The following is a 24,756-nucleotide window of genomic DNA, read 5'->3' as shown; positions in this document are numbered from 1 at the left end:
GTTATGGTTAGGGTTAAGGTTAGGGTAGGGGTTAAGGTTAGGGTTTAGGTTAGGGGTTAAGGTTAGGGTTTAAGGTAGGGACTTCCAAAGTACTCGGGATAGCAGTGACCCTGAGGAAAGGGCTCAGTGCAGTAGCCTACTAGGGATTATTCCTCGTTCTCTTGATAAACACCTCCACTTACTGGCTGTTCTGGCAAACTACACCTCTATTATTCCTAACTACTACTGACCATCAAAACCAAGGCTTAGACTCATTACCTTCAAAATGCATCTTTCTTTCCCTCCTTTTCTAAGAGAATGTTTTAGAAAGAACCAATGTGACGATTTCATGATGATTAGATGGAAGACAAGAAAGAAGACGAGGCGATTTAATGGTCAGTAAAATATTGTTTTATTTAGTCAGGGTACAACTGTGACATTAGTAATCAGATAGAAAACATACTAGCTTTTCAAAATGAAAGCTAGGGCCATTTAATATAATATTTATTAGTTCTAAAACACTCGTCATCCCCTTCAATAAATCCTCTTCTATATTTGTTTTTACAAAGACAACATACTGTGACAAGAGTGTACGGCGACGGGACAAAACAAACATTTGTTTGAATGCTCGGTCAGAGGAGATAGCAGACAGACAGACAGAGGTTGTAATGCATTATGTAGGGAGTAGAGTGCCCTTTTGGATGCAGCCGTAGCCCGTACACACATTGCTATAAGGGACGGTATAATGGGGCTATCAAGGCAACCGGGAACTCGAGGTCAAACCAGGTCAAATCATGACGCTAGTGATCTTCAGGTCGGAAAGTCGGCACTCTAGAAAGATGCCAGTGTATCCAACTAGAAATGTAGAGTTGGATGACCGTAAAAAAAAATCCCAGAGTTCCCAGTTGTCTTGGACGCACCAGTAGTTCTGAACGCGGCATAAGTCACACCATGGGGGGGTTGTTCTATTTTTATTCAAAAAACGTAACCAAATGTAACTTGCTAAATGGTCTTTAAGGTTTACAGAGAGTTACTATAGTAAAGAACTATGGCGCTGGACCAGAGTGTTGTTAGATCAGAGGTTTTATTTAAGATTTGTAGCGTCTCAACACAGCAAAAAACATCAACACACCATTCGAGCAGATTAGGCTAGACAGGAATTTTTGTATTCTGTATCTGGGTCGTTCCATCTCAAGAGGTTTTAAATAAAAACATTACTATAGTAAAGTACCTATTATGTGCCAAATAAAGTAACAGGGTTGACTAACAGGGTTGACGATTCCATCTTAAATCAGTCATGAATCACCTTGTGACAGGGGGAATGGAAGATTGTTGTGAGGGGCAAGTGAATGCAAGCTTTAAATTGCTAAAACATTTCTAGCCTGTCTATCTATGGGTAACAGGGTTGACGCGTTATCCATGAGCCGCTCAGTTTTCCACCACAAAACACCAGAAAATGGCCAAAAAGAATAGAACCAGCCCACCTGAGTTTACACTATGATTTGACTATTAGATGTTCAATGTTTCTTTTCAATTTAGATTTTTTTTTTAAAGGAATAGTTTCACCATTTTAAAAAGAGTTCAGTTCAGGTAACAGGATTGACCTTAAAATGAGGGACAGATGTAAATGAATTACTAATCACATTAAACCAATAATAATCTTCAGAATTGACTTTGTCAAAGCAACAAAATAACTAGGACTTTATAATGATGTTGAAAGCTTAGGAGAAATGTTGGGGTTAAGTGGGTTCAAATCTTCCTAGCAGTAACTGAGGGTACACGAAGGGACATGTCAAAATGCTGAATTTTGGCACTTTGGCACGTTACAACTTATAAAGATATTGAATTCTCCATGTGGTCTATATTAAAGGGCACTTCATTTAATATAACAGACTTTTGAAATTCAATATTGGTGCACAATTTCTACCCAAAAAATACAAAAGACTATTTTGGTGGAACGACTCATCTGTCGTTTTGTTGAAAAGTACACATAAAGGGTTAATGGAGAGGCCGAGGCTTTATAACTAGTACCTGTTCTATGATAAGGGGCATGAGTTTTCATTTAGCTAACAGCCTTTCTTATGCAGCATTATATTATCCTTCCAACATTACTGCTGTGTGTGATGAACATCACTGTAGGGACGGTGCATCACCTCCTACCCCAGGCTAGAATGACAAACGGAATGTTTACCTCTGAGCCACACTCCACCATCAGAAGTGAGCAAGCATAAAAACACACCGAGGTTAGTAGTAGCACCTAGTGGCTCCATTTTTGATGTTCTTTGTCAGAGTACATCAGTGTTTAGCTGAGTGAGTTTTTTAAGCTGGGATAAACCCAGCACATACTTTCAGTCAACACATAGAGAAAGGGGCCCCCATAATTCCCTCATAGTAACACAGCCATGCCAATAATGTCCTCTAGTAGGGAAATACACATCTATCAATCAATCATTTTATCAATCAATCGTCACTCAGCATGTCCTCTTGGACAGGGGGGTCACCCGTCACTCCATCCCTGAATGAAAGCCCCCCGTTGTATCCACTACGAGATGGGCTCTCATCAACAGCGTTACATCAGTTCCTCCGAGGGATACATTAGGTGGATGCATGTGGGGAAGGGGGATACCTAGTCAGTTGTACAACTGAATGCCTTCAACTGAAATATGTCTTCCACATTTAACCCAACCCCTCTGAATCAGAGAGGTGGGGGGGCTGCCTTAATCGACATCCACGTCTTCGGCGCCCAGAGGCTTAACTGCCTTGTTCAGGGGCAGAAGGACAGATTTTTACCTTGTCAGCTCGGGGATTTGATACAGCAACCTTTCGGTTACTGGCCCAACGCTCTGACCACTAGGCTACCTGGAGAGTCTTCAGGCGGGCAGACAACCCCGGCTAACAGAGGATAACAGGTGCTTGTTGTTGTGGTTGTGAATTACTGGGAAAATGTAATTGACTCCTCCATAGACTCTCTGGGCTTGAAATGTTAGGAAGGAGAACTTAAACAGGTTCTTGAAACCACTGCACTCAGAAATGGTGAGTTGAGCAAAATCCAAACATTAGGTTCAGTGTACAGGGTCCACAGAGAAAAGAACTTAAACATAAAAGTCACCACCACTCTTCCTCACAGCAAAAACTTCTCACAGCAGAACAATGTTTTGTGTTCACAATCACAATTCCCTTTTAGGGAGAAAAAAAAACAATTTAGAAAATGTTTTCATTTAGTCCATGTTTTTCCATCAGAAAGAAATTGAGAAAGTTATATTAAGTTCAAGTTCACATTGTTAAATAAGCACACGTGTTTTTTACGTAACGTAAGAACATTCATGTTTTGTTAAAAAGCCTCAGGACTGATGAACACAAAGTAAGGCTGTCAAATTACTGCAACGATTCTTCAGTAGTCTTGCTACTTTATTCTGGATAAAGGGATAGGCTCTGGCCTCTATTCTAGACCATTCCACTCTCTCTCTGTCCCCACCCCTCCCTCCCTTTCTCTGGTAGTTTGGGATTTTGGGGGGTGTCACCATCTCTTCCGCTCCATCCCTCTCTCCCCCTCCCTCTCTCTGGTAGGTTGAGTGTGTCAGATTCGTCCATTGCCATGGGTGCTGCCCCTCCTCTCCTGAGTGCTTCCCCTCCTGCCGTGAGGGGTGTAGAGGAGGTCAGAGGGACTGCAGGAGGTGGTAGAGGTGAAGCCACAGGCTTCACAGGCCAGGGCCAACTGTCTCAGAGCATCTAGAGAGTCTGCCTTGGCACCATGCAGGAGATCACACTGACCCTGTAGAGGAAGCGATGGAGGGAGGGAGGGAGGTAGGGAAGGAAGGAGAGAGAGAGAGAGGGGAGAGAGAGGGGAGAGAAAGTAAAAGAGAGCAAGAGAGAGGGTAGGTGTTTATACAATATACAGCAGCATAAATGTGTCCAAGACATTTTCCCCTTGGTGACAAAGTGTATTGTATTGTGCCTCCATGAGTACCTTGAGTACAGTGATGTTCCAGGTGAAACTCTCCAGGGCTTTGCTCTGCTTGCGTCCCTTCAGCCCTTCCTTCTCTCCCAGCCTAGGCAGCTCCTCATGAAACTCCATTCCTGAGACGAGACAGGGACAGGTGAATGAGACCGAGAGAAAATTAGGAGTCAGTGAGAGCTGAGGCTAGCAATAAGTAACAGAAAGACAATCCATATCATTAAATTTGAAAAATGTTATTATATAATTTAGCTCAATTAAATGTCACACTTGAGCAAGGGATAAAAATACATTCACTTTTTCCATTGCTATCCTTTTGTCTCAAGCTCTTATTTGAGTACTTTCTCTCCTTTTAAGGCTCATGATCTAGACTGACATCTGGAGTAGATATACGTTTATTAGTATGGTAAATCAAAACCAGCTATTTACTTTCCTCTCTCCATTTCTCCCATATAGGGCAATGCACTTGAGCCAGCATATCTCTTCTGACAGGGGTACACAATACAATATAAAAGATGGAGCTCTTCAATCACACTTCAGTCGAACACTTAAGTTATTAGATACAAGTTAGTTATTATCATCACACTGCTAGATTCCTGAAGATAGGATCCAGGGTTTGTTATTACTATGGCTGGTTAGATATTCATTTTATATTCCTCCATCTGTCCGTCCATCCCCTCCTCCCCTCCTCTCACCCTCTCTCTGAACCTGTGCAATCCTCTCCTCCACAGCATCTGCCTTCTCAATCAGCTGCTTCTGGGCTGAGATCATCTGGAAGGGACAGACAGACACTGGATGAGCGTCTGGACAGACAGACAGACAGGCAGACAGACAAGACGAGCCTCTGGACGGACAGACAGGCAGGTAAGCAGACAGACAAGATGAGCCCCTGGACAGACAGACAGACAGACAGACAGACAGACAGACAGACAGACAGACAGACAGACAGACAGACAGACAGACAGACAGACAGACAGACAGGTAAGCAGGCAGACAGACAAGATGAGCCTCTGGACAGACAGACATATACAGAGACTGAGATAGATACACAGATCAACCAACTAACAGACCAACCGACAGACTGACACAGACACAAACACATACACTTAACCAATGGAGAGATATTGGCTAAAAGTGAGTCAGTCATACAGACACACAAATGATATAATGTAAGCCAATGAACAAGCTTTCAGGCACCAAAGAGCAACACACTGTGGTATTTACAGACTAATGTCCTTCACTTCCCATCTGTGACCCAACACTGCTGCTTAACACCTGGGGGGGTGGATGATTATGAGATGAAGGATGGAGGGAAAGAGGAATGGAGAGATGGAAGGGAAGAAGAGAGTGATGCTAAGGCCATGTGTGAAGGGTGAGGGGTGTGATGTAGACATTGGGGAGGCTACAGTCTGAGTCTCATACTGGCCTAGACCTTAGATAGACAAACAATGACGAATTTCTCGCACGCACGCACACGCACACACACGGTAGAGCATCATGGTTGTAATGCCAGTATAGTGGGTTCCGTTCCCGCGACCAGCCGTACATAACGTATGTGTTATAGGGCTGTCCCCGACCCAAACAATCTTGGTCAATTCACACATTCACCAAAACTGAAGAGATACAGCTAGCTAAAGACCTCCTTTAGCACGTGGAAAAAACAGTGGACAGAGTCTTGCTAGCTCTGTTAGCTAGCTAGCTGGGATTTTCTACAAGGAATCTGCCTCCCGAAAAAAAGAAAAAATCTTCTCCCAAGCGAGTGTGACACCTACTCCTGTTGCATGCCAATGGCAGCTCAGTGAATCCACCTGTCCTGATTTGTCATAGACGCTTGCTAAATAACTTTAATGAGCAATCCTTCCTTTATGACCTGGTCTCTGTAAATTGGTATATAATCAGCTTGATCCCCTCTGTCGAAGACGCTTGGACCTTCTTTTTTAAATATTTTCAGTGATATTGTTATTTCTCATTTCCCCATAAAGAAAATGAGAATTAAAAACAGGTTTAGACCCTGGTTCGACAGTGATCTGGCAGAGTTACTCCACATCAAGAATTCCATTTGGCAAAAGGCTCGGCACTCAAATAGTCAGGCTGACTGGCTCTCATTCAGGCAAATGAGAAATAAGTGAACTCATGCTATCCGGATGGCCAAAGTGAGTTACTTTAAGAAGCAGTTCTCTCTCTGTGGGTCTAACCCCAAGAAGTTCTGGAAAACGGTTAAAGACCTGGAGAATAAACTCTCCTCCTCACAGTTGCCCATGTCCCTTAATGTTGATGATGTGGTTGTTACTGACATGGCTGAGCTCTTTAATCACCACTTCATTAAGTCTGTCACACCCTGATCTGTTTCACCTGTCTTTGTGATTGTCTCCACCCCCCTCCAGGTGTTGCCCATCTTCCCCATTATCCCCTGTGTATTTATACCTGTGTTCTCTGTTTGTCTGTTGCCAGTTTGTCTTGTTTGTCAAGCCAACCAGCGTTTTTGGGTCAGCGCCTGCTTTTCCCCAGTCTCTCTTTTCTCATGCTCCTGGTTTTTGACCCTTGCCTGTCCTGACCCTGTACCCACCTGCCTGACCACTCTGCCTGCCCCTGAGCCTGCATGCCGTCCTGTACCTTTGCCCGTTTCTGTAATAAACATTGTTACTTCGACAGGGTTTGCATCTGGGTCTTACCTTGATACCTGATAAAGTCAGGATTCCTATTTGACTCAGCCATGCCTCATTGCCTGTCCAACATTTCCTCATCTCCCACCCCTTCTAATGCGACTCGCACCGATGCTCCTCCCTCTTTTTCCCCTGCCCCGCTACAAAGTTTCTCCCTGCAGGAAGTCATGAGTCCGAGGTGCTAAAGGAGCTCCTTAAACTTGACCCCCAAAAAATATCTGGGTCAGATGTTTAAGGTTGCAGCCCCCGTCATCGTCAACCTTATCTCTGACCTTTTAACCTGTCTCTCCTCTCTGGGGAGGTTCCCATTGCCTGGAAGGCAGCCACGGTGCGTTCTTTATTTAAAGGGGGAGATCAAGCTGATCCTAACTGTTACAGGCCAATTTCTATTTTGCCCTGTTTATCAAAAGTTGGAAAAACGTGTCAATAATCAACTGACTGGCTTTCTTGATGTGTATAGTATTCTCGCTGGTATGCAATCTGGTTTCTGCTCAGGTTATGGATGTGTCAGTGCAACCTTAAAATGACCTAAATAATGTCACCACTGCTCTTGATTCTAAGCAATGTTGTGCTGCTATTTTTATTGACTTGGCCAAAGCTTTTGATACGGTAGACCATTCCATTCTTGTGGGTCAGTTAACCTGTTAGGGCTAGGGGGCAGTATTGACACGGCTGGATAAAAAACATACCCGATTTAATCTGGTTACCACTCCTACCCAGTAACTAGAATATGCATATACTTATTACATATGGATTGAAAACACCCTAAATTTTCTAAAACTGTTTGAATGGTGTCTGTGAGTATAACAGAACTCAAATGGCAGGTCAAAACCTGAGAGATTCCTTTACAGGAAGTGGCCTGTCTGACCATTTCTTGAACTTCTTTTCCATCTCTATCATTTACTAAGGATCTCTGCTCTAACGTGACACTTCCCACGTCGTCCATAGGCGCTCAGAGCCCGGGAAAAAACAGAATGTCGTCATTCCAGCCCCAGGCTGAAACACATTATCGCCTTTCTCAAGTGGCCGATCAAGGGACACGGGCTTATGCGCGTGACCCCGACCGCCCCCGCCTTTGGGATTTTTTCCTCTGTTTGCCGAAAAGGAGATTCCCTGTCGGAATATTATCGCTTTTCTACGAGAAAAATGTCGTAAAAATTGATTTTAAACAGCGGTTGACATGCTTCGAAGTACGGTAATGGAATATTTAGAATTTTATTGTCACGAATTGCGCCATGCGCGTGACACTTCTTTACTATTTCGGATAGTGTCTGGAACGCATCGAACAAAACGCCGCTATTCGGATATAACGATGGATTATTTTGGACCAAACCAACATTTGTTATTGAAGTAGCAGTCCTGGGTGTGCATTCTGACGAAGACAACAAAAGGTAATCAAACTTTTATAATAGTAAATATGATTATGGTGAGTGCTAAACTTGCCGGGTGTCTAAATAGCGAGCCCGTGATGCCTGGGCTATGTACTTAGAATATTGCAAAATGTGCTTTCACCAAAAAGCTATTTTAAAATCGGACATATCGAGTGCATAGAGGAGGTCTGTATCTATAATTCTTAAAATAATTGTTATGCTTTTTGTGAACGTTTATCGTGAGTAATTTAGTAAAATGTTAGCGAATTCCCCGGAAGTTTGCGGGGGGTATGCTAGTTCTGAACGTCACATGCTAATGTAAAAAAGCTGGTTTTTGATATAAATATGAACTTGATTGAACAAAACATGCATGTATTGTATAACATAATGTCCTAGGGTTGTCATCTGATGAAGATCATCAAAGGTGAGTGCTGCATTTAGCTGTCTTCTGGGTTTTGGTGACATTATATGCTGGCTTGAAAAATGGGTGTCTGATTATTTCTGGCTTGGTACTCTGCTGACATAATCTAATGTTTTGCTTTCGTTGTAAAGCCTTTTTGAAATCGGACAGTGTGGTTAGATTAACGAGAGTCTTGTCTTTAAATGGCTGTAAAATAGTCATATGTTTGAGAAATTGAAGTAATAGGATTTTTAAGGTTTTGAAAATCGCGCCACAGGCTGGCAGTGGCTGTTACGTAGGTGGGACGAATTCGTCCCGCCTAGCCTAGAGAGGTTAAGGAGTATTGGTGTCTCTGAAGGGTCTTAGGCCTGGTTTGCTAATTACCTCTCTCAAAAGGCTCGGTGATTAAAGTCAGAACATCTGCTGTCTCAGCCACTGCCTGTCACCAACGGAGTACCCCAAGGCTCAATCCTAGGCCCACGTTCTTCTCAATTTACATCAACAACATGGCTCAGGCTGTAGGAAACTCCCTCATCCATTTATATGCAGATGGTACAGTCTTATACTAAGCTGGCCCTGCCCGGATTTTGTGTTAAACGCTCTACAACAAAGCTTTCATAGTGTCCAACAAGCTTTCTCTGCCTTTAACCTTGTTCTGAACACCTCCAAAACAAAGGTCATGTGGTTTGGTAAGATTAATGTTCCTCTCCCCACAGGTGTGATTACTTCCTCTGAGGGTTTGTAGCTTGAGGTAATCACCTCAAACAAGTACTTGGGAGTATGGCTAGACGGTACACTGTCCTTCTCTCAGCACATATCAAAGCTGCACACTAAGATTACATCTAGACTTGGTTTCCTCTATCGTAATCGCTCCTCTTTCACCCCAGCTGCCAAACTAACCCTGATTCAGGTGACCATCCTACCAATGCTAGATTACGGAGACATAATTTATAGATCGGCAGGTAAGGGTGCTCTCGAGCGGCTAGATGTTCTTTATCATCCGGCCATCAGATTTCCCACCAATGATCCACCAATGATCCATCACCAAGGACACATCACTGCACTCTATACTCCTCTGTAAACTGATCATCTCTGTATACCCGTCGCAAGACCCACTGGTTCTTACTTATAAAACCCTCTTAGGCCTCACTCCTCCCTATCTGAGATACCTACTGCAGCCCTCATCCGCCACATACAACACCCGTTCTGCCAGTCACATTCTGTTAAAGGTTCTCTAAGCACACACATACCTGGGTCGCTCCTCTTTCCAGTTCACTGCAGCTAGCGACTGGAACGAGCTGCTACAAACACTCAAACTGGACAGTTTAACTCCATCTCTTCATTCAAAGACTCAATCATGGACACTCTTACTGACAGTTGTGGCTGCATCGCATCATGTATTATTGTCTCTACATTCATGCCCTTTGTCCTGTTGTCTGTGCCCAATAATATTTGTACCATGTTTTGTGCTGCTGCCATGTTGTGCTGCTGCCATGTTGTGCTGCTGCCATGTTGTCATGTTGTGTTGCTACCATGTTGTGCTGCTGCCATGTTGTGCTGCTGCCATGTTGTCCTGCTGCCATGTTGTCATGTTGTGTTGCTACTATGCTGTGTTGTCATGTGTTGCTGCCATGCTATGTTGTTGTCTTAGGTCTCTCTTTATTTAGTGTTGTGTTGTCTCTCTTGTCGTGATGTGTGTTTTGTCCTATATTTCTAGTTTTAATCCCAGCCCCCGTCCCCGCAGGAGGCCTTTTGCCTTTTGGTAGGCCGTCATTGTAAATAAGAATTTGTTCTTAACTGACTTGCCTAGTTAAATAAAGGTTTAAATCAAATGAAATAAAAACCTCTCTGATGACCGAGGAAACCTGCTCGGTCATCATGCACTGCAAAATCATTCTGGCTATGGATACGGAGAACATCACCACATTAACATCAACAGGACAGAGGGAATATACCCATCGGACTTGGGGCTCTGCTGGGAGTTCACCTCATTTACATTTATTTATTCTGCTTTGCCACTAAAATCATACGACCTTCGCCTCTCCCGAGCCCGTTAGGGATAAAAATAAATAAATAAAAATAATTTTAGCTCAAACGTATTGTGTAGCTCCTGCACCTAAATATAAACAGTACCAGCACCCAAAATGAGTACCGGAACCTATTTCAGTCCAAGTCAAGTACTGACAAGAAGTAATCAGGTAGGCCTATTTTATGACTTTCCACTGGATCAGACCATGACATTTCCCCCTTCACACTGAGTGGTTTTACAAAGGGAGAGAGCTGGAAAGATTTTTCAAATACATTGAGGAACTTTTGTCATTCTCAATAGATGTAAAAACAGACATTGTTTGCTTGCTGTTTAAGGTGAAGAGAAGCTCCACAGCTCATTAGTGTGGTGCGTTAAGCCAATCAGAAATACTATCAGATCCCCAAATGGGCACATTTCTATACCTACATTTGTGTGCAGACCAGGTAGCCTATAGGCCTACTACTTCTATGCGTGCAGACCAGGTAGACTATAGCCTACTACTTCTATGCGTGCAGACCAGGTAGCCTATAGGTCTACTTCTATGCGTGCAGACCAGGTAGCCTATAGGCCTACTACTACTATGCGTGCAGACCAGGTAGCCTATAGGTCTACTTCTATGTCTGCAGACCAGGTAGCCTATAGGCCTACTACTTCTATGTGTGCAGACCAGGTAGCCTATAGGTCTACTTCTATGCGTGCAGACCAGGTAGCCTATAGGCCTACTACTACTATGCGTGCAGACCAGGTAGCCTATAGGTCTACTTCTATGTGTGCAGACCAGGTAGCCTATAGGCCTACTACTTCTATGTGTGCAGACCAGGTAGCCTATAGGTCTACTACTTCTATGTGTGCAGACCAGGTAGCCTATAGGTCTACTTCTATGTGTGCAGACCAGGTAGCCTATAGGCCTACTACTTCTATGTGTGCAGACCAGGTAGCCTATAGGTCTACTACTTCTATGTGTGCAGACCAGGTAGCCTATAGGTCTACTTCTATGTGTGCAGACCAGGTAGCCTATAGGCCTACTACTTCTATGTGTGCAGACCAGGTAGCCTATAGGTCTACTTCTATGCGTGCAGACCAGGTAGCCTATAGGTCTACTACTTCTATGTGTGCAGACCAGGTAGCCTATAGGCCTACTACTTCTATGTGTGCAGACCAGGTAGCCTATAGGTCTACTACTTCTATGCGTGCAGACCAGGTAGCCTATAGGTCTACTACTTCTATGTGTGCAGACCAGGTAGCCTATAGGTCTACTACTTCTATGCGTGCAGACCAGGTAGCCTATAGGTCTACTACTTCTATGCGTGCAGACCAGGTAGCCTATAGGCCTACTACTTCTATGCGTGCAGACCAGGTAGCCTATAGGTCTACTACTTCTATGCGTGCAGACCAGGTAGCCTATAGGTCTACTACTTCTATGCGTGCAGACCAGGTAGCCTATAGGCCTACTACTTCTATGCGTGCGCAGCCTTACACAACATTGACAGGAGCGCTCCAAACAAAAGACGATGACTAAATTCACCAAAACATGTTATAGGTTTTGCCAACAATGTGTCCACACGGACAATTAGAACGGTAAGACTGGAATAATAATATTGAATGCATTAACAGAAATGATTGTTACCAAAGTAACAAACATTGTAGATGAGAAATGATAGGAATGAACAGTAAATGTCCTACAGGTAATACATGTAACAGAGAATTGATAGACACTAACAATCAAACGCAAACAATTCACACAATGAAGTCATGAAATAATGAATGTGCACTTCCCTCTGTCTCTCTGTCCTCTCTCCCTCTGTCTTCTTTCCCTCTCTCCTCTTTCCCTCTCTCTGTATCTCAGTCCTCTGTCTCTCCCACTGTCTCTCTCCCTGTCTCTCAGGCCTCTCTCCCTGTCTCTCAGGCCTCTCTCCCTGTTTCTCAGTTCTCTCTCCCTGTCTCTCAGTTCTCTCTCCCTGTCTCTCAGTCCTCTCTCCTTCTCTCTCAGTCCTCTCTCCCTCTCTCAGTCCTCTCTCCTTCTCTCTCAGTCCTCTCTCCTTCTCTCTCAGTCCTCTCTTCCTCAGTCCTCTCTCCCTCTGTCTTCTCTCCCTCTGTCTTCTCTCCCTCCCTCTCTCTGTCTGTCCTCTCTCTGTCTGTCCTCTCTCCCTCTCTGTGTCTGTCCTCTCTCCCTCTCTCTGTCTGTCCTCTCTCCCTCTCTCTGTCCTCTCTCCCTCTCTGTCCTCTCTCCCTCTCTGTCCTCTGTCTCAATTATATATCTCTCCTAGTCCTCTCTCCAGCTGTGGGAGGAAACACTGCTGGAGAGGAGGATGTGGGTGTGTGTGTGCGTGTGTGTGTGTATACATGCCTCTCTCTAGCAAATGGTGTGTGTGCATGTGTACAGAAGACGTGGGTGAACAAACATACGCCTACAAGTCTCTCTATCTCTCCCTCTCTCTCTCTCATAGTGTTATAACACATCTATATCAATATGCATTCCCCACCATATCTCTCTCTCACTCTCTCCCCATGCATTCCCCACCATATCTCTCGCTCACTCTCTCCCCATGCATTCCCCACCATATCTCTCTCTCACTCTCTCCCCATGCATTCCCCACCATATCTCTCTCTCACTCTCTCCCCATGCATTCCCCACCATATCTCTCTCTCACTCTCTCCCCATGCATTCCCCACCATATCTCTCTCTCACTCTCTCCCCATGCATTCCCCACCATATCTCTCTCTCACTCTCTCCCCATGCATTCCCCACCGCATCTCTCTCTCACTCTCTCCCCATGCATTCCCCACCATATCTCTCTCTCACTCTCTCCCCATGCATTCCCCACTGTATCTCTCTCTCACTCTCTCCCCATGCATTCCCCACCATATCTCTCTCTCACTCTCTCCCCATGCATTCCCCACCGCATCTCTCTCTCACTCTCTCCCCATGCATTCCCCACCATATCTCTCTCTCACTCTCTCCCCATGCATTCCCCACCATATCTCTCTCTCACTCTCTCCCCATGCATTCCCCACCATATCTCTCGCTCACTCTCTCCCCATGCATTCCCTACCATATCATAGTGGCTCAGTAGTTTGCGCGTGGTGTCAGTGATGCTGCCCAGGGCCTCCAAGTGGGGGTAGCCGTCCTTCAGGGTCATGCTGGCCCCCGGAGGGCCCTCTGGGGTCTGAAGCCGCGTGGCCAGGCTTTGGATGCACTGCTTCAGCTTGGCCACTGGGGGGAGCCCACAATGCTCCTTGAAAGTCATACTGGCCCTCTGGGAGAGAGAAAGAGAGAGAGAGAGAGAGAGAGAGAGAGAGAGAGAGAGAGAGAGAGAGAGAGAGAGAGAGAGAGAGAGAGAGAGAGAGAGAGAGAGAGAGATATCAGATGCAGGGTATTATAGGTATATACACTCAGGTGTTTTTTTCTATCCATGTGACCTGAAAAAGTCCAGACTAAGAGAGGATATGAAATCACAGCATCAGATAAGGTGTAAACTCACACCACACATACACTATAAATCAGGTCAAGCACAGATTATAACACATAGAACACCTCCTATTGTCTGTGAGAATGTCAGGCCAATCTCTGGTCAGGTTCAGGTCATTCTAAACCAGGTAACGAGGCACTTGGGTGAGCCCCTTAATACCTAGGCTAGGGTCACTGAGGAGAGTAGACATGAAAGCATCCATGCTGAACATTTACTGTACTAGCTAATGTGTTTGGAAGGGAGGGAGGAATGGAGGGAGCTTACTGGGCTCTCTCAGAGGTCTCTACTGAGAGATCAGACACACTGCCAAAACAACTGGGAGATCAGACACACTGCCAAAACAACTGAGAGATCAGACACACTGCCAAAACACTGAGAGATCAGACACACTGCCAAAACAACTGAGAGATCAGACACACTGCCAAAACACTGAGAGATCAGACACACTGCCAAAACAACTGGGAGATCAGACACACTGCCAAAACACTGGGAGATCAGACACACTGCCAAAACACTGAGAGATCAGACACACTGCCAAAACAACTGGGAGATCAGACACACTGCCAAAACACTGGGAGATCAGACACACTGCCAAAACACTGAGAGTTCAGACACACTGCCAAAACAACTGGGAGATCAGACACACTGCCAAAACACTGGGAGATCAGACACACTGCCAAAACACTGGGAGATCAGACACACTGCCAAAACAACTGGGAGATCAGACACACTGCCAAAACACTGAGAGATCAGACACACTGCCAAACCACTGGGAGATCAGACACACTGCCAAAACACTGCGAGATCAGACACACTGCCAAAACACTGGGAGATCAGACACACTGCCAAAACAACTGGGAGATCAGACACACTGCCAAAACAACTGGGAGATCAGACACACTGCCAAAACAACTGGGAGATCAGACACACTGCCAAAACAACTGGGAGATCAGACACACTGCCAAAACAACTGGGAGATCAGACACACTGCCAAAACAACTGAGAGATCAGACACACTGCCAAAACAACTGGGAGATCAGACACACTGCCAAGAAACACTGCGAGATCAGACACACTGCCAAAACACTGAGAGTTCAGACACACTGCCAAAACAACTGGGAGATCAGACACACTGCCAAAACAACTGGGAGATCAGACACACTGCCAAAACACTGAGAGATCAGACACACTGCCAAACCACTGGGAGATCAGACACACTGCCAAAACACTGCGAGATCAGACACACTGCCAAAACAACTGGGAGATCAGACACACTGCCAAAACAACTGGGAGATCAGACACACTGCCAAAACAACTGGGAGATCAGACACACTGCCAAAACACTGAGAGATCAGACACACTGCCAAAACAACTGGGAGATCAGACACACTGCCAAAACAACTGGGAGATCAGACACACTGCCAAAACACTGGGAGATCAGACACACTGCCAAAACACTGGGAGATCAGACACACTGCCAAAACAACTGGGAGATCAGACACACTGCCAAAACAACTGGGAGATCAGACACACTGCCAAAACACTGGGAGATCAGACACACTGCCAAAACAACTGGGAGATCAGACACACTGCCAAAACAACTGGGAGATCAGACACACTGCCAAAACACTGGGAGATCAGACACACTGCCAAAACAACTGGGAGATCAGACACACTGCCAAAACACTGCGAGATCAGACACACTGCCAAAACACTGGGAGATCAGACACACTGCCAAAACAACTGGGAGATCAGACACACTGCCAAAACAACTGGGAGATCAGACACACTGCCAAAACAACTGGGAGATCAGACACACTGCCAAAACAACTGAGAGATCAGACACACTGCCAAAACAACTGAGAGATCAGACACACTGCCAAAACACTGAGAGATCAGACACACTGCCAAAACACTGAGAGATCAGACACACTGCCAAAACAACTGGGAGATCAGACACACTGCCAAAACAACTGAGAGATCAGACACACTGCCAAAACACTGAGAGATCAGACACACTGCCAAAACTCTGGGAGATCAGACACACTGCCAAAACACTGCGAGATCAGACACACTGCCAAAACACTGGGAGATCAGACACACTGCCAAAACACTGGGAGATCAGACACACTGCCAAAAAACACTGAGAGATCAGACACACTGCCAAAACACTGAGAGTTCAGACACACTGCCAAAACAACTGGGAGATCAGACACACTGTCAAAACACTGGGAGATCAGACACACTGCCAAAACACTGAGAGATCAGACACACTGCCAAAACAACTGGGAGATCAGACACACTGCCAAAACAACTGAGAGATCAGACACACTGCCAAAACAACTGAGAGATCAGACACACTGCCAAAACACTGAGAGATCAGACACACTGCCAAAACAACTGAGAGATCAGACACACTGCCAAAACACTGAGAGATCAGACACACTGCCAAAACAACTGAGAGATCAGACACACTGCCAAAACACTGAGAGATCAGACACACTGCCAAAACAACTGGGAGATCAGACACACTGCCAAAACACTGAGAGTTCAGACACACTGCCAAAACACTGCGAGATCAGACACACTGCCAAAACACTGCGAGATCAGACACACTGCCAAAACAACTGAGAGATCAGACACACTGCCAAAACAACTGGGAGATCAGACACACTGCCAAAACAACTGGGAGATCAGACACACTGCCAAAACACTGAGAGATCAGACACACTGCCAAAACAACTGGGAGATCAGACACACTGCCAAAACACTGAGAGATCAGACACACTGCCAAAACAACTGGGAGATCAGACACACTGCCAAAACACAGAGATCAGACACACTGCCAAAACAACTGAGAGATCAGACACACTGCCAAAACACTGACAGATCAGACACACTGCCAAAACACTGAGAGATCAGACACACTGCCAAAACTACTGAGAGATCAGACACACTGCCAAAACAACTGGGAGATCAGACACACTGCCAAAACACTGAGAGATCAGACACACTGCCAAAACACTAGGAGATCAGACACACTGCCAAAACAAATGAGAGATCAGACACACTGCCAAAACACTGAGAGATCAGACACACTGCCAAAACAACTGAGAGATCAGACACACTGCCAAAACAACTGGGAGATCAGACACACTGCCAAAACAACTGGGAGATCAGACACACTGCCAAAACACTGAGAGATCAGACACACTGCCAAAACAATGGGAGATCAAACACACTGCCAAAACAACTGAGAGATCAGACACACTGCCAAAACAATGGGAGATCAAACACACTGCCAAAACAACTGGGAGATCAGACACACTGCCAAAACAATGGGAGATCAGACACACTGCCAAAACAATGGGAGATCAGACACACTGCCAAAACACTGAGAGATCAGACACACTGCCAAAACAACTGGGAGATCAGACACACTGCCAAAACACTGAGAGATCAGACACACTGCCAAAACACTGAGAGATCAGACACACTGCCAAAACAACTGGGAGATCAGACACACTGCCAAAACAATGGGAGATCAGACACACTGCCAAAACAACTGGGAGATCAGACACACTGCCAAAACAACTGGGAGATCAGACACACTGCCAAAACAACTGGGAGATCAGACACACTGCCAAAACACTGGGAGATCAGACACACTGCCAAAACACTGGGAGATCAGACACACTGCCAAAACACTGAGAGATCAGACACACTGCCAAAACAACTGGGAGATCAGACACACTGCCAAAACAACTGGGAGATCAGACACACTGCCAAAACAACTGGGAGATCAGACACACTGCCAAAACACTGGGAGATCAGACACACTGCCAAAACAACTGAGAGATCAGACACACTGCCAAAACACTGGGAGATCAGACACACTGCCAAAACACAGAGATCAGACACACTGCCAAAACAACTGAGAGATCAGACACACTGCCAAAACACTGACAGATCAGACACACTGCCAAAACACTGGGAGATCAGACACACTGCCAAAACAACTGAGAGATCAGACACACTGCCAAAACACTGAGAGATCAGACACACTGCCAAAACAACTGGGAGATCAGACACACTGCCAAAACACTGAGAGATCAGACACACTGCCAAAACACTGAGAGATCAGACACACTGCCAAAACACTGGGAGATCAGACACACTGCCAAAACACTGAGAGATCAGACACACTGCCAAAACACTGAGAGATCAGACACACTGCCAAACCACAGAGATCAGACACACTGCCAAAACACAGAGATCAGACACACTGCCAAAACACAGAGATCAGACACACTGCCAAAACACAGAGATCAGACACACTGCCAAAACAACTGGACCAGCACTCCCATTAGTGATTACCACAGCCCACCTGAGATCAGAGTGGGTTGGTTGTGAGGTGTGTGTGTGTGTGTGTGTGTGTGTGTGTGTGTGTGTGTGTGTGTGTGTGTGTGTGTGTGTGTGTACACATTATGATTAATAACAGACTGTGGCAGATGAGAATACAGCTGGACACATGACAGAGAGAGAGAGAGACAGAGAAAGAGAGAGACAGACGGAGAGAGAGAGACAGAGAGAGAGAGAGAGAGAGAGAGAGACACAGAGAGACACAGACAGAGACAGTGAGCGAGAGAGAGAGACAGAGGCAGAAAGAGAGAGAGAGAGAGAGAGACAGACCGAGAGAGAGAGAGAGAGAGAGACAGAGAAAAAGGAGAGATTGTAGTATGTGGACATGTGTGTTCGACTGTGTGGGTGGGTGCGTTAGTGCTGCACAATTAATGGAATTCACATGGAAATCACAATATTGACATGTGTAATATCATTATCGCAGAAGCATGCAATATTTTGAAATGCCACTCAGCATTTATCTTTCTCTCCTCTTGTGGCTGCTTCCCACACACAAAGCCCCGCCCCCTGTCACTCAACCTGCGCAGCTCCCCCTCCTTGCTGTTAGATTCACTCTAAGTTTCCATGAGGTTCTGTTAGGTCAAGTGCTGTCAACACATTGTTCCAAACAAGAACAATGCTGCTTTCCATTTTGCTTCTTAACATAAATCATGTTATTTATATGATTCACCCAAGTGTTTTGATCTATATCGCAAGTCACTTTAATAAATGGAACACTAGTCATTTTAATAATATGTTCATATTTGGATTACTCATCTACTGTATCTTATTCTATGCCACTCTGACATTGCTCGTCCAAATATTTATATATTCTTAATTCCATTCCTTTACTTTAGATTGTGTGTATTGATAGATAATACTTGTCAGATATTACTGCACAGTTGGAGCTAGAAACACAAGCATTTCGCTACACCAGCAATAACATCTGCTAAACACATGTGACAAATAACATTTGATTATAATCTCAATATTTTCAGCAAAAATTGAAATTGCATTTTTTGCCCATAATCGTGCAGCCTTAGTGTGTGTGTGTGTGTGTGTGTGTGTGTGTGGGACAGAGCGAGTGATTGTGTATAATAGAGATAAGCGGGTCTGTGCTCTGACCAGATCTATGACTTATCTTCTCTGGTATTTATAGACTAGTGTATAATCCTCCTCTGTCTCTACTCACAGGTAGCGTCTGATTCCAGCACAGTCATACAATCTACTCTAGCCCAAATCACACTCCTCCAAGACTCATGCTTTACAAGCCCTATTTCACCACTGACTAACTAGAACACAACAGCACCATCTGTTCAGGCAGGAAAATGTATTGAAATGTATTTGTTCATTTCAATATTAAGTTAAATGCATTTGGTTATCTATATTAGCCCTCTAGCGTCTAAGCGCGGGGGGGGGGGGGGGGTTTACTAACCTAACATATGGAAGTGTTTTAAGATGGTCATACCATGGATCATTTACATATTTGATATTTTAGGACCCCTTCAGGTATAAAAAAATATATACAAAATGTATTTGATTAAACAATTCATTTGGCCCATAGAAATGCATTGAATAACATGCATGGATAAATGGATAGTCCCCAAAAATCTGAAGGAAGTTTGTTCTGTAGTGTCTGTCCTATATCTGAGCGATATATGAAAGACCAGGAAACCAGTTTTGTTTGTTGTTGATGTTTTTAACCCCTTATTTTAGGCACTAAACAGTCTCCATATATACTTCCATTCATTTTTGAAACTGCTACCTGACTACCTTCAGACTAGTCTTGTGAGGCTTGTGGGCATCCTGGAGCAAAACAACTAACGTACATGTTTGTGAGAGACTCACCTTTCCACAGAGGGGTCATATCAGTGTGTAGCCCAAACTGTTCGGACGTTACAAACAGAAGTTGGCAGATCGTCTGTAGCGACTTCAGATGAGTCCCGTGAGGCTTGTGGGGGTCGTAGAGCAGAACGGAGAACACCGTCGTGTTCGTATGAGTTAGAGGGGTCATAATAGTTTGTAGGTCAAACCGTTCAGATGCTACAGAAGAAAGGTATTTGGGATGTCTTATGGTCTGACAAACACCACTCTCGCTCTGACACCGTTCACCACAGATGCAGAAGGGCGACATCGGCGGATGCAGTGGATTGAGACGCAGCCCATTCAATAAACTAATACGTTTAATATCTTAAACTGACAGATTTTGTTGGGACTTTTTAGTATTATGCTAATTAGATGTCCATTGTTAAAAAGGAACAGACAAGTGATAGATTGATGACTGGAACGAACTGCAAAAATCACTGAAGCTGGAGACGCATATCTCCCTCACTAACTTTAAGCACCAGCTGTCAGAGCAGCTCACAGATCACTGCACCTGTACATAGCCCATCTGTAAATAGCCTATCCAGCTACCTCATCCCCATACTGTTATTTATTTTGCTCCTTTGCACCCCAGTATCTCTACTTGCACATTCATCTTCTGCACATCTATCACTCCAGTGTTTAATTGCTATATTGTAATTATTTTGCCACTATGGCCTATTTATTGCCTTACCTCCCTTATCCTACCTCATTTGCACACACTGTATATAGGCTTTTTTCTATTGTATTATTGACTGTATGTGTGTTTATTCCATGTCTAACTCTGTGTTGTTGTTTGTGACGCACTGCTTTGCTTTATCTTGGCCAGTTCGCAGTTGTAAATGAGAACTTGTTCTCAACTAGCCTACCTGGTTAAATAAAGGTGAAAATACAATAAATTATGGTGGAAACTCCCTCTAGCCCCACGATTACACTAATCAGATGACTGGAAATCCATGAGGGGAAGTGAGCCAGTCTATACTACATGGAAGTGAGGGACTTCTTCGCAACGCAGCAAGTGTGTGAGAAATCTAATTAACCTTTGACCCCTCACCTGTGCATCCTCCCGCAAGTCCGTGGCCTCCTTGAGAGGGGTGCTAGCGGGGCGGAACGTATCATCCAGAGCTTTAATACCCGTGTTCCGCAGGGTCACGTACTCTCGCCCCCGCCGCACCCCTCTCCGCACAGACAGACCCCTTCTCTGGGCCTTGCCCCCCCCTCGCCGGTTGGTCACAGCCACATGGACGAATAGGCTGGCATGGGGCAAGGGGTCTCCCTCCAGACCCAGCAGGGGCACGTTGCGGTAGCCCGGCTGAAGGCACTCGAAGGCCACGCTGTACTGGCCAATGAAGTCGTCTCCGATGTAGTCATCGTCCAATACCACGAAGCGGAGGAGCGCCAACTCCGGCATGTTCACCTGGGAAGGACAGACAGCAACCAATCACATGTGCAGCAACAGATACATTTCCAGGATTGTTACCCAATACTGTTGGATGGTGATGTCTCTTCATTCCCCCAGGCCACATCATATTATCCATGACATCAACATCCAGTATATTTGTACATTCAATATCACACATAGGCACATATTCAGGTATGCACATGCACTCACGCTCACACACTATTAACTGTGGGTGGCATCAGTACAAACAGTATTAATCAGACAAATGAAATACATTGGAATAAAACCTTGTACATGGTCAGGAATATATGAACTAGAACACCCACTGGCAGTAGCAGGACTTATGGCTGGGTTAGTGTGGCTATACATACGCATTGTGAGAGGAGACACAGAGAGCAGTTCATTCTGACACATAAACATCCAATAAAACACACCCACACACAGACAGAAACCCACACACACATACTGGTCTGCCATTGGTTTCTGTGCTCTCAGTGTGATGAATGTGTTTGGTAGTAGGCCAGAGAGGGTAGAGAGGAGGAGGTAGACTGACTATCCATCACAACCCACTGGCTGTGTTTAAACATACGTTTGTGATTTTTTTTTTGTTGATATAATATTTTTTTAATCATAACTTTTTTTAAATAATACAAACCTACACATATGAACAACAACGTACAGAGACGCACACAACAACTACATGTCCTCTACCCAGACCTGCATGCTCACACCTCCATTCCTAGTGCCTGTATTATGGTTTGCCACATGGCCTTAAATTGTATCAATTTGTTTATCTCGGTCACCCATGCTATGTCAATATTTCAATAATAAATCATTAGATGTTTTCATTGTGTTAAATGATGGTGGAGTGATTGATTTCCAAGTTTTCAGTATATGTTTTTTCAAGATGAGAAGAGAATGGTCCAGCCCATTGTGTATCTCACTACACCCTCATATGCCATGTCTTGAAATATGCAGACAGACAAGTTAAAAGTATGTTTACATTGTAATACTTCTGACAGACAACTTTCTAGCTCCGCCCATAACTTTTGGACTTCATACCATTCCCAGAAGGCATGGATTGTTGAGTCATTGTTAGTTTTACACTTAAGACATGACGCTGCTGTTGTGCTGTAGAATTTGTGAATTTTGTCTCTTGTATAATAAATTCTATACATTAATTTATACTGGATGAAGCGCACATTTTCATTAACTGTAATTTCGTAAATTATACTCCAACATTTCCCCTATCTTGTGCTAACATCAGTTCTTTTTAAGTTTTGGTTCCAATAGTTTATACAGCTCAGTCTGTGCTAGTGTAGATTTGAATGTTTTAGCATGGAGCTCCATCAATCTAATAACAATGTACAGATGTAGGATCTTCATTTGATCACCATGTTGCAGGATACATTTCCAGGACATTTAAAAAAGTGTAGTGTATTTGATGTTTAATTAAAAAGGCTCCTGAAGTTTGGAATTATAATCCACATTTCCTGTTGCTGTAGGATTATTTTCCTGCTGCAGCAAACTGTCTTAAATGAAGATCCTACATGTGAAGAACTAGAGAACATTTAACACAGACTACTCAGGTAGAGAGAGCCCCTCCAGCACTGTCACACACACAAGCTTCATGCATGAAGAGGGGAGTCTAAACAGCATCTCTCTCTCTCTCTCTCTCTCTCTCTGTGTGTGTGTGCTCCCAGAGAGGACCCATGTGTCTCTGACTCATGAGTGTGTCTGTGGAGTCATGCCACATTACCTTCTAGTCCCCCACCAAGCCTTAGGTTACTGGCCACAGGGATAATGAGCTAAACAGAGCTTAACCACTGGCTTTGGTTTCTTTCTTAGTTGTTAAAGTTTTTACAATACTTTGTAGTTCATGTTTTGTTTTTAGTCTTTGTTATTCTCATAACATAAGACCATTGTTCTTAACATATTGTTATTATCTGCACTACAACTAGCTTAGCGTGCCACACCACTGGTCAATACTACCGTAGACCTACTGTCCAACTGTTCTCTCTCCATTCCCACATTTGACATCATGACGACATGGGTAGTGTTGTATAATCCCTGACCATCTGTCTTCATAACTAAATCTCCCACAAGGGCTCAGGGGAATCACAATGGCTCTGTCTGTCTGTCGCTATGGGAATGGAATGATAGCTCTGTCAGTCTGTTGCTATGGGAATGGAATGAGAGCTCTGTCCGTCTGTTACTATGGGAATGGAATGAGAGCTCTGTCTGTCTGTCGCTATGGGAATGGAATGAGAGCTCTGTCTGTCTGTCGCTATGGGAATGGAATGAGAGCTCTGTCAGTCTGTCGCTATGGGAATGGAATGAGAGCTCTGTCTGTCTGTCGCTATGGGAATGGAATGAGAGCTCTGTCTGTCTGTCGCTATGGGAATGGAATGAGAGCTCTGTCCGTCTGTCACTATGGGAATGGAATGAGAGCTCTGTCTGTCTGTCGCTATGGGAATGGAATGAGAGCTCTGTCCGTCTGTCACTATGGGAATGGAATGAGAGCTCTGTCCGTCTGTCGCTATGGGAATGGAATGAGAGCTCTGTCTGTCTGTCACTATGGGAATGGAATGAGAGCTCTGTCCGTCTGTCACTATGGGAATGGAATGAGAGCTCTGTCCGTCTGTCACTATGGGAATGGAATGAGAGCTCTGTCTGTCTGTCGCTATGGGAATGGAATGAGAGCTCTGTCCGTCTGTCGCTATGGGAATGGAATGAGAGCTCTGTCTGTCTGTCGCTATGGGAATGGAATGAGAGCTCTGAAGGGAACAATGCATGTGATGGATGAATAGTGGAAAGGCTCTTTACAAATAAAACGTATTGTTGTGTATCCTTATGAAATGGACGTTTGCTTCATGTGTTGTCATTATTATCAGGGACAAACACAGACCATAGTCTGTCCAGATTTAGCAGGCAAAACTGGTTGAAATGACTGTCAGTTTGTGATCGTAATGACATCATTTCACTGTCCGTTGGGAGTGCATTAGATGTTAAAGTGTAAGAACACTCAGGTTGTGTGTTTGGACCGTGCTCTTAGTCTGAGGATATGTTGGTGAAATCTCAGGTGTATGTGTTGTCTACATTACTGATCTCTCACCTGAAACTCAAAAGTCTCATCAAACAGTGGGTCATCCTGGTTCTGTGCTGCAGTCCTGGTCCGTTGCTCAGCGCAGTCCGCCGGTACCCCATGCAGCTCCAGAACTACG

General features: G+C 44.7%; 1 protein-coding gene across 1 annotated transcript in view; it reads right to left on the bottom strand.

Moving 5' to 3' along the window:
- Positions 1–367: 367 nt before the first annotated feature.
- LOC106582372 (inactive phospholipase C-like protein 1) overlaps positions 368–24,756 on the bottom strand; it is a 130,568-nt gene continuing 106,179 nt past the window's right edge. Inside the window, 6 exon segments of the mRNA XM_014165430.2 lie at positions 368–3,751; positions 3,947–4,056; positions 4,630–4,705; positions 13,450–13,653; positions 21,185–21,547; positions 24,648–24,756. The exon segment at positions 24,648–24,756 is cut by the window's right edge and continues 1,571 nt beyond it. Coding sequence (XP_014020905.2) covers positions 3,557–3,751; positions 3,947–4,056; positions 4,630–4,705; positions 13,450–13,653; positions 21,185–21,547; positions 24,648–24,756 — 1,057 coding nt within the window. The 3' untranslated portion in view covers positions 368–3,556.

Source organism: Salmo salar, chromosome ssa21, assembly GCF_905237065.1.
Source record: "Salmo salar chromosome ssa21, Ssal_v3.1, whole genome shotgun sequence".
Classification (NCBI taxonomy): Eukaryota; Metazoa; Chordata; class Actinopteri; order Salmoniformes; family Salmonidae; genus Salmo; species Salmo salar.
The sequence above is the reverse complement of the archived record's forward strand: the minus strand, read 5'-3'. Positions and strand labels throughout refer to the sequence as shown.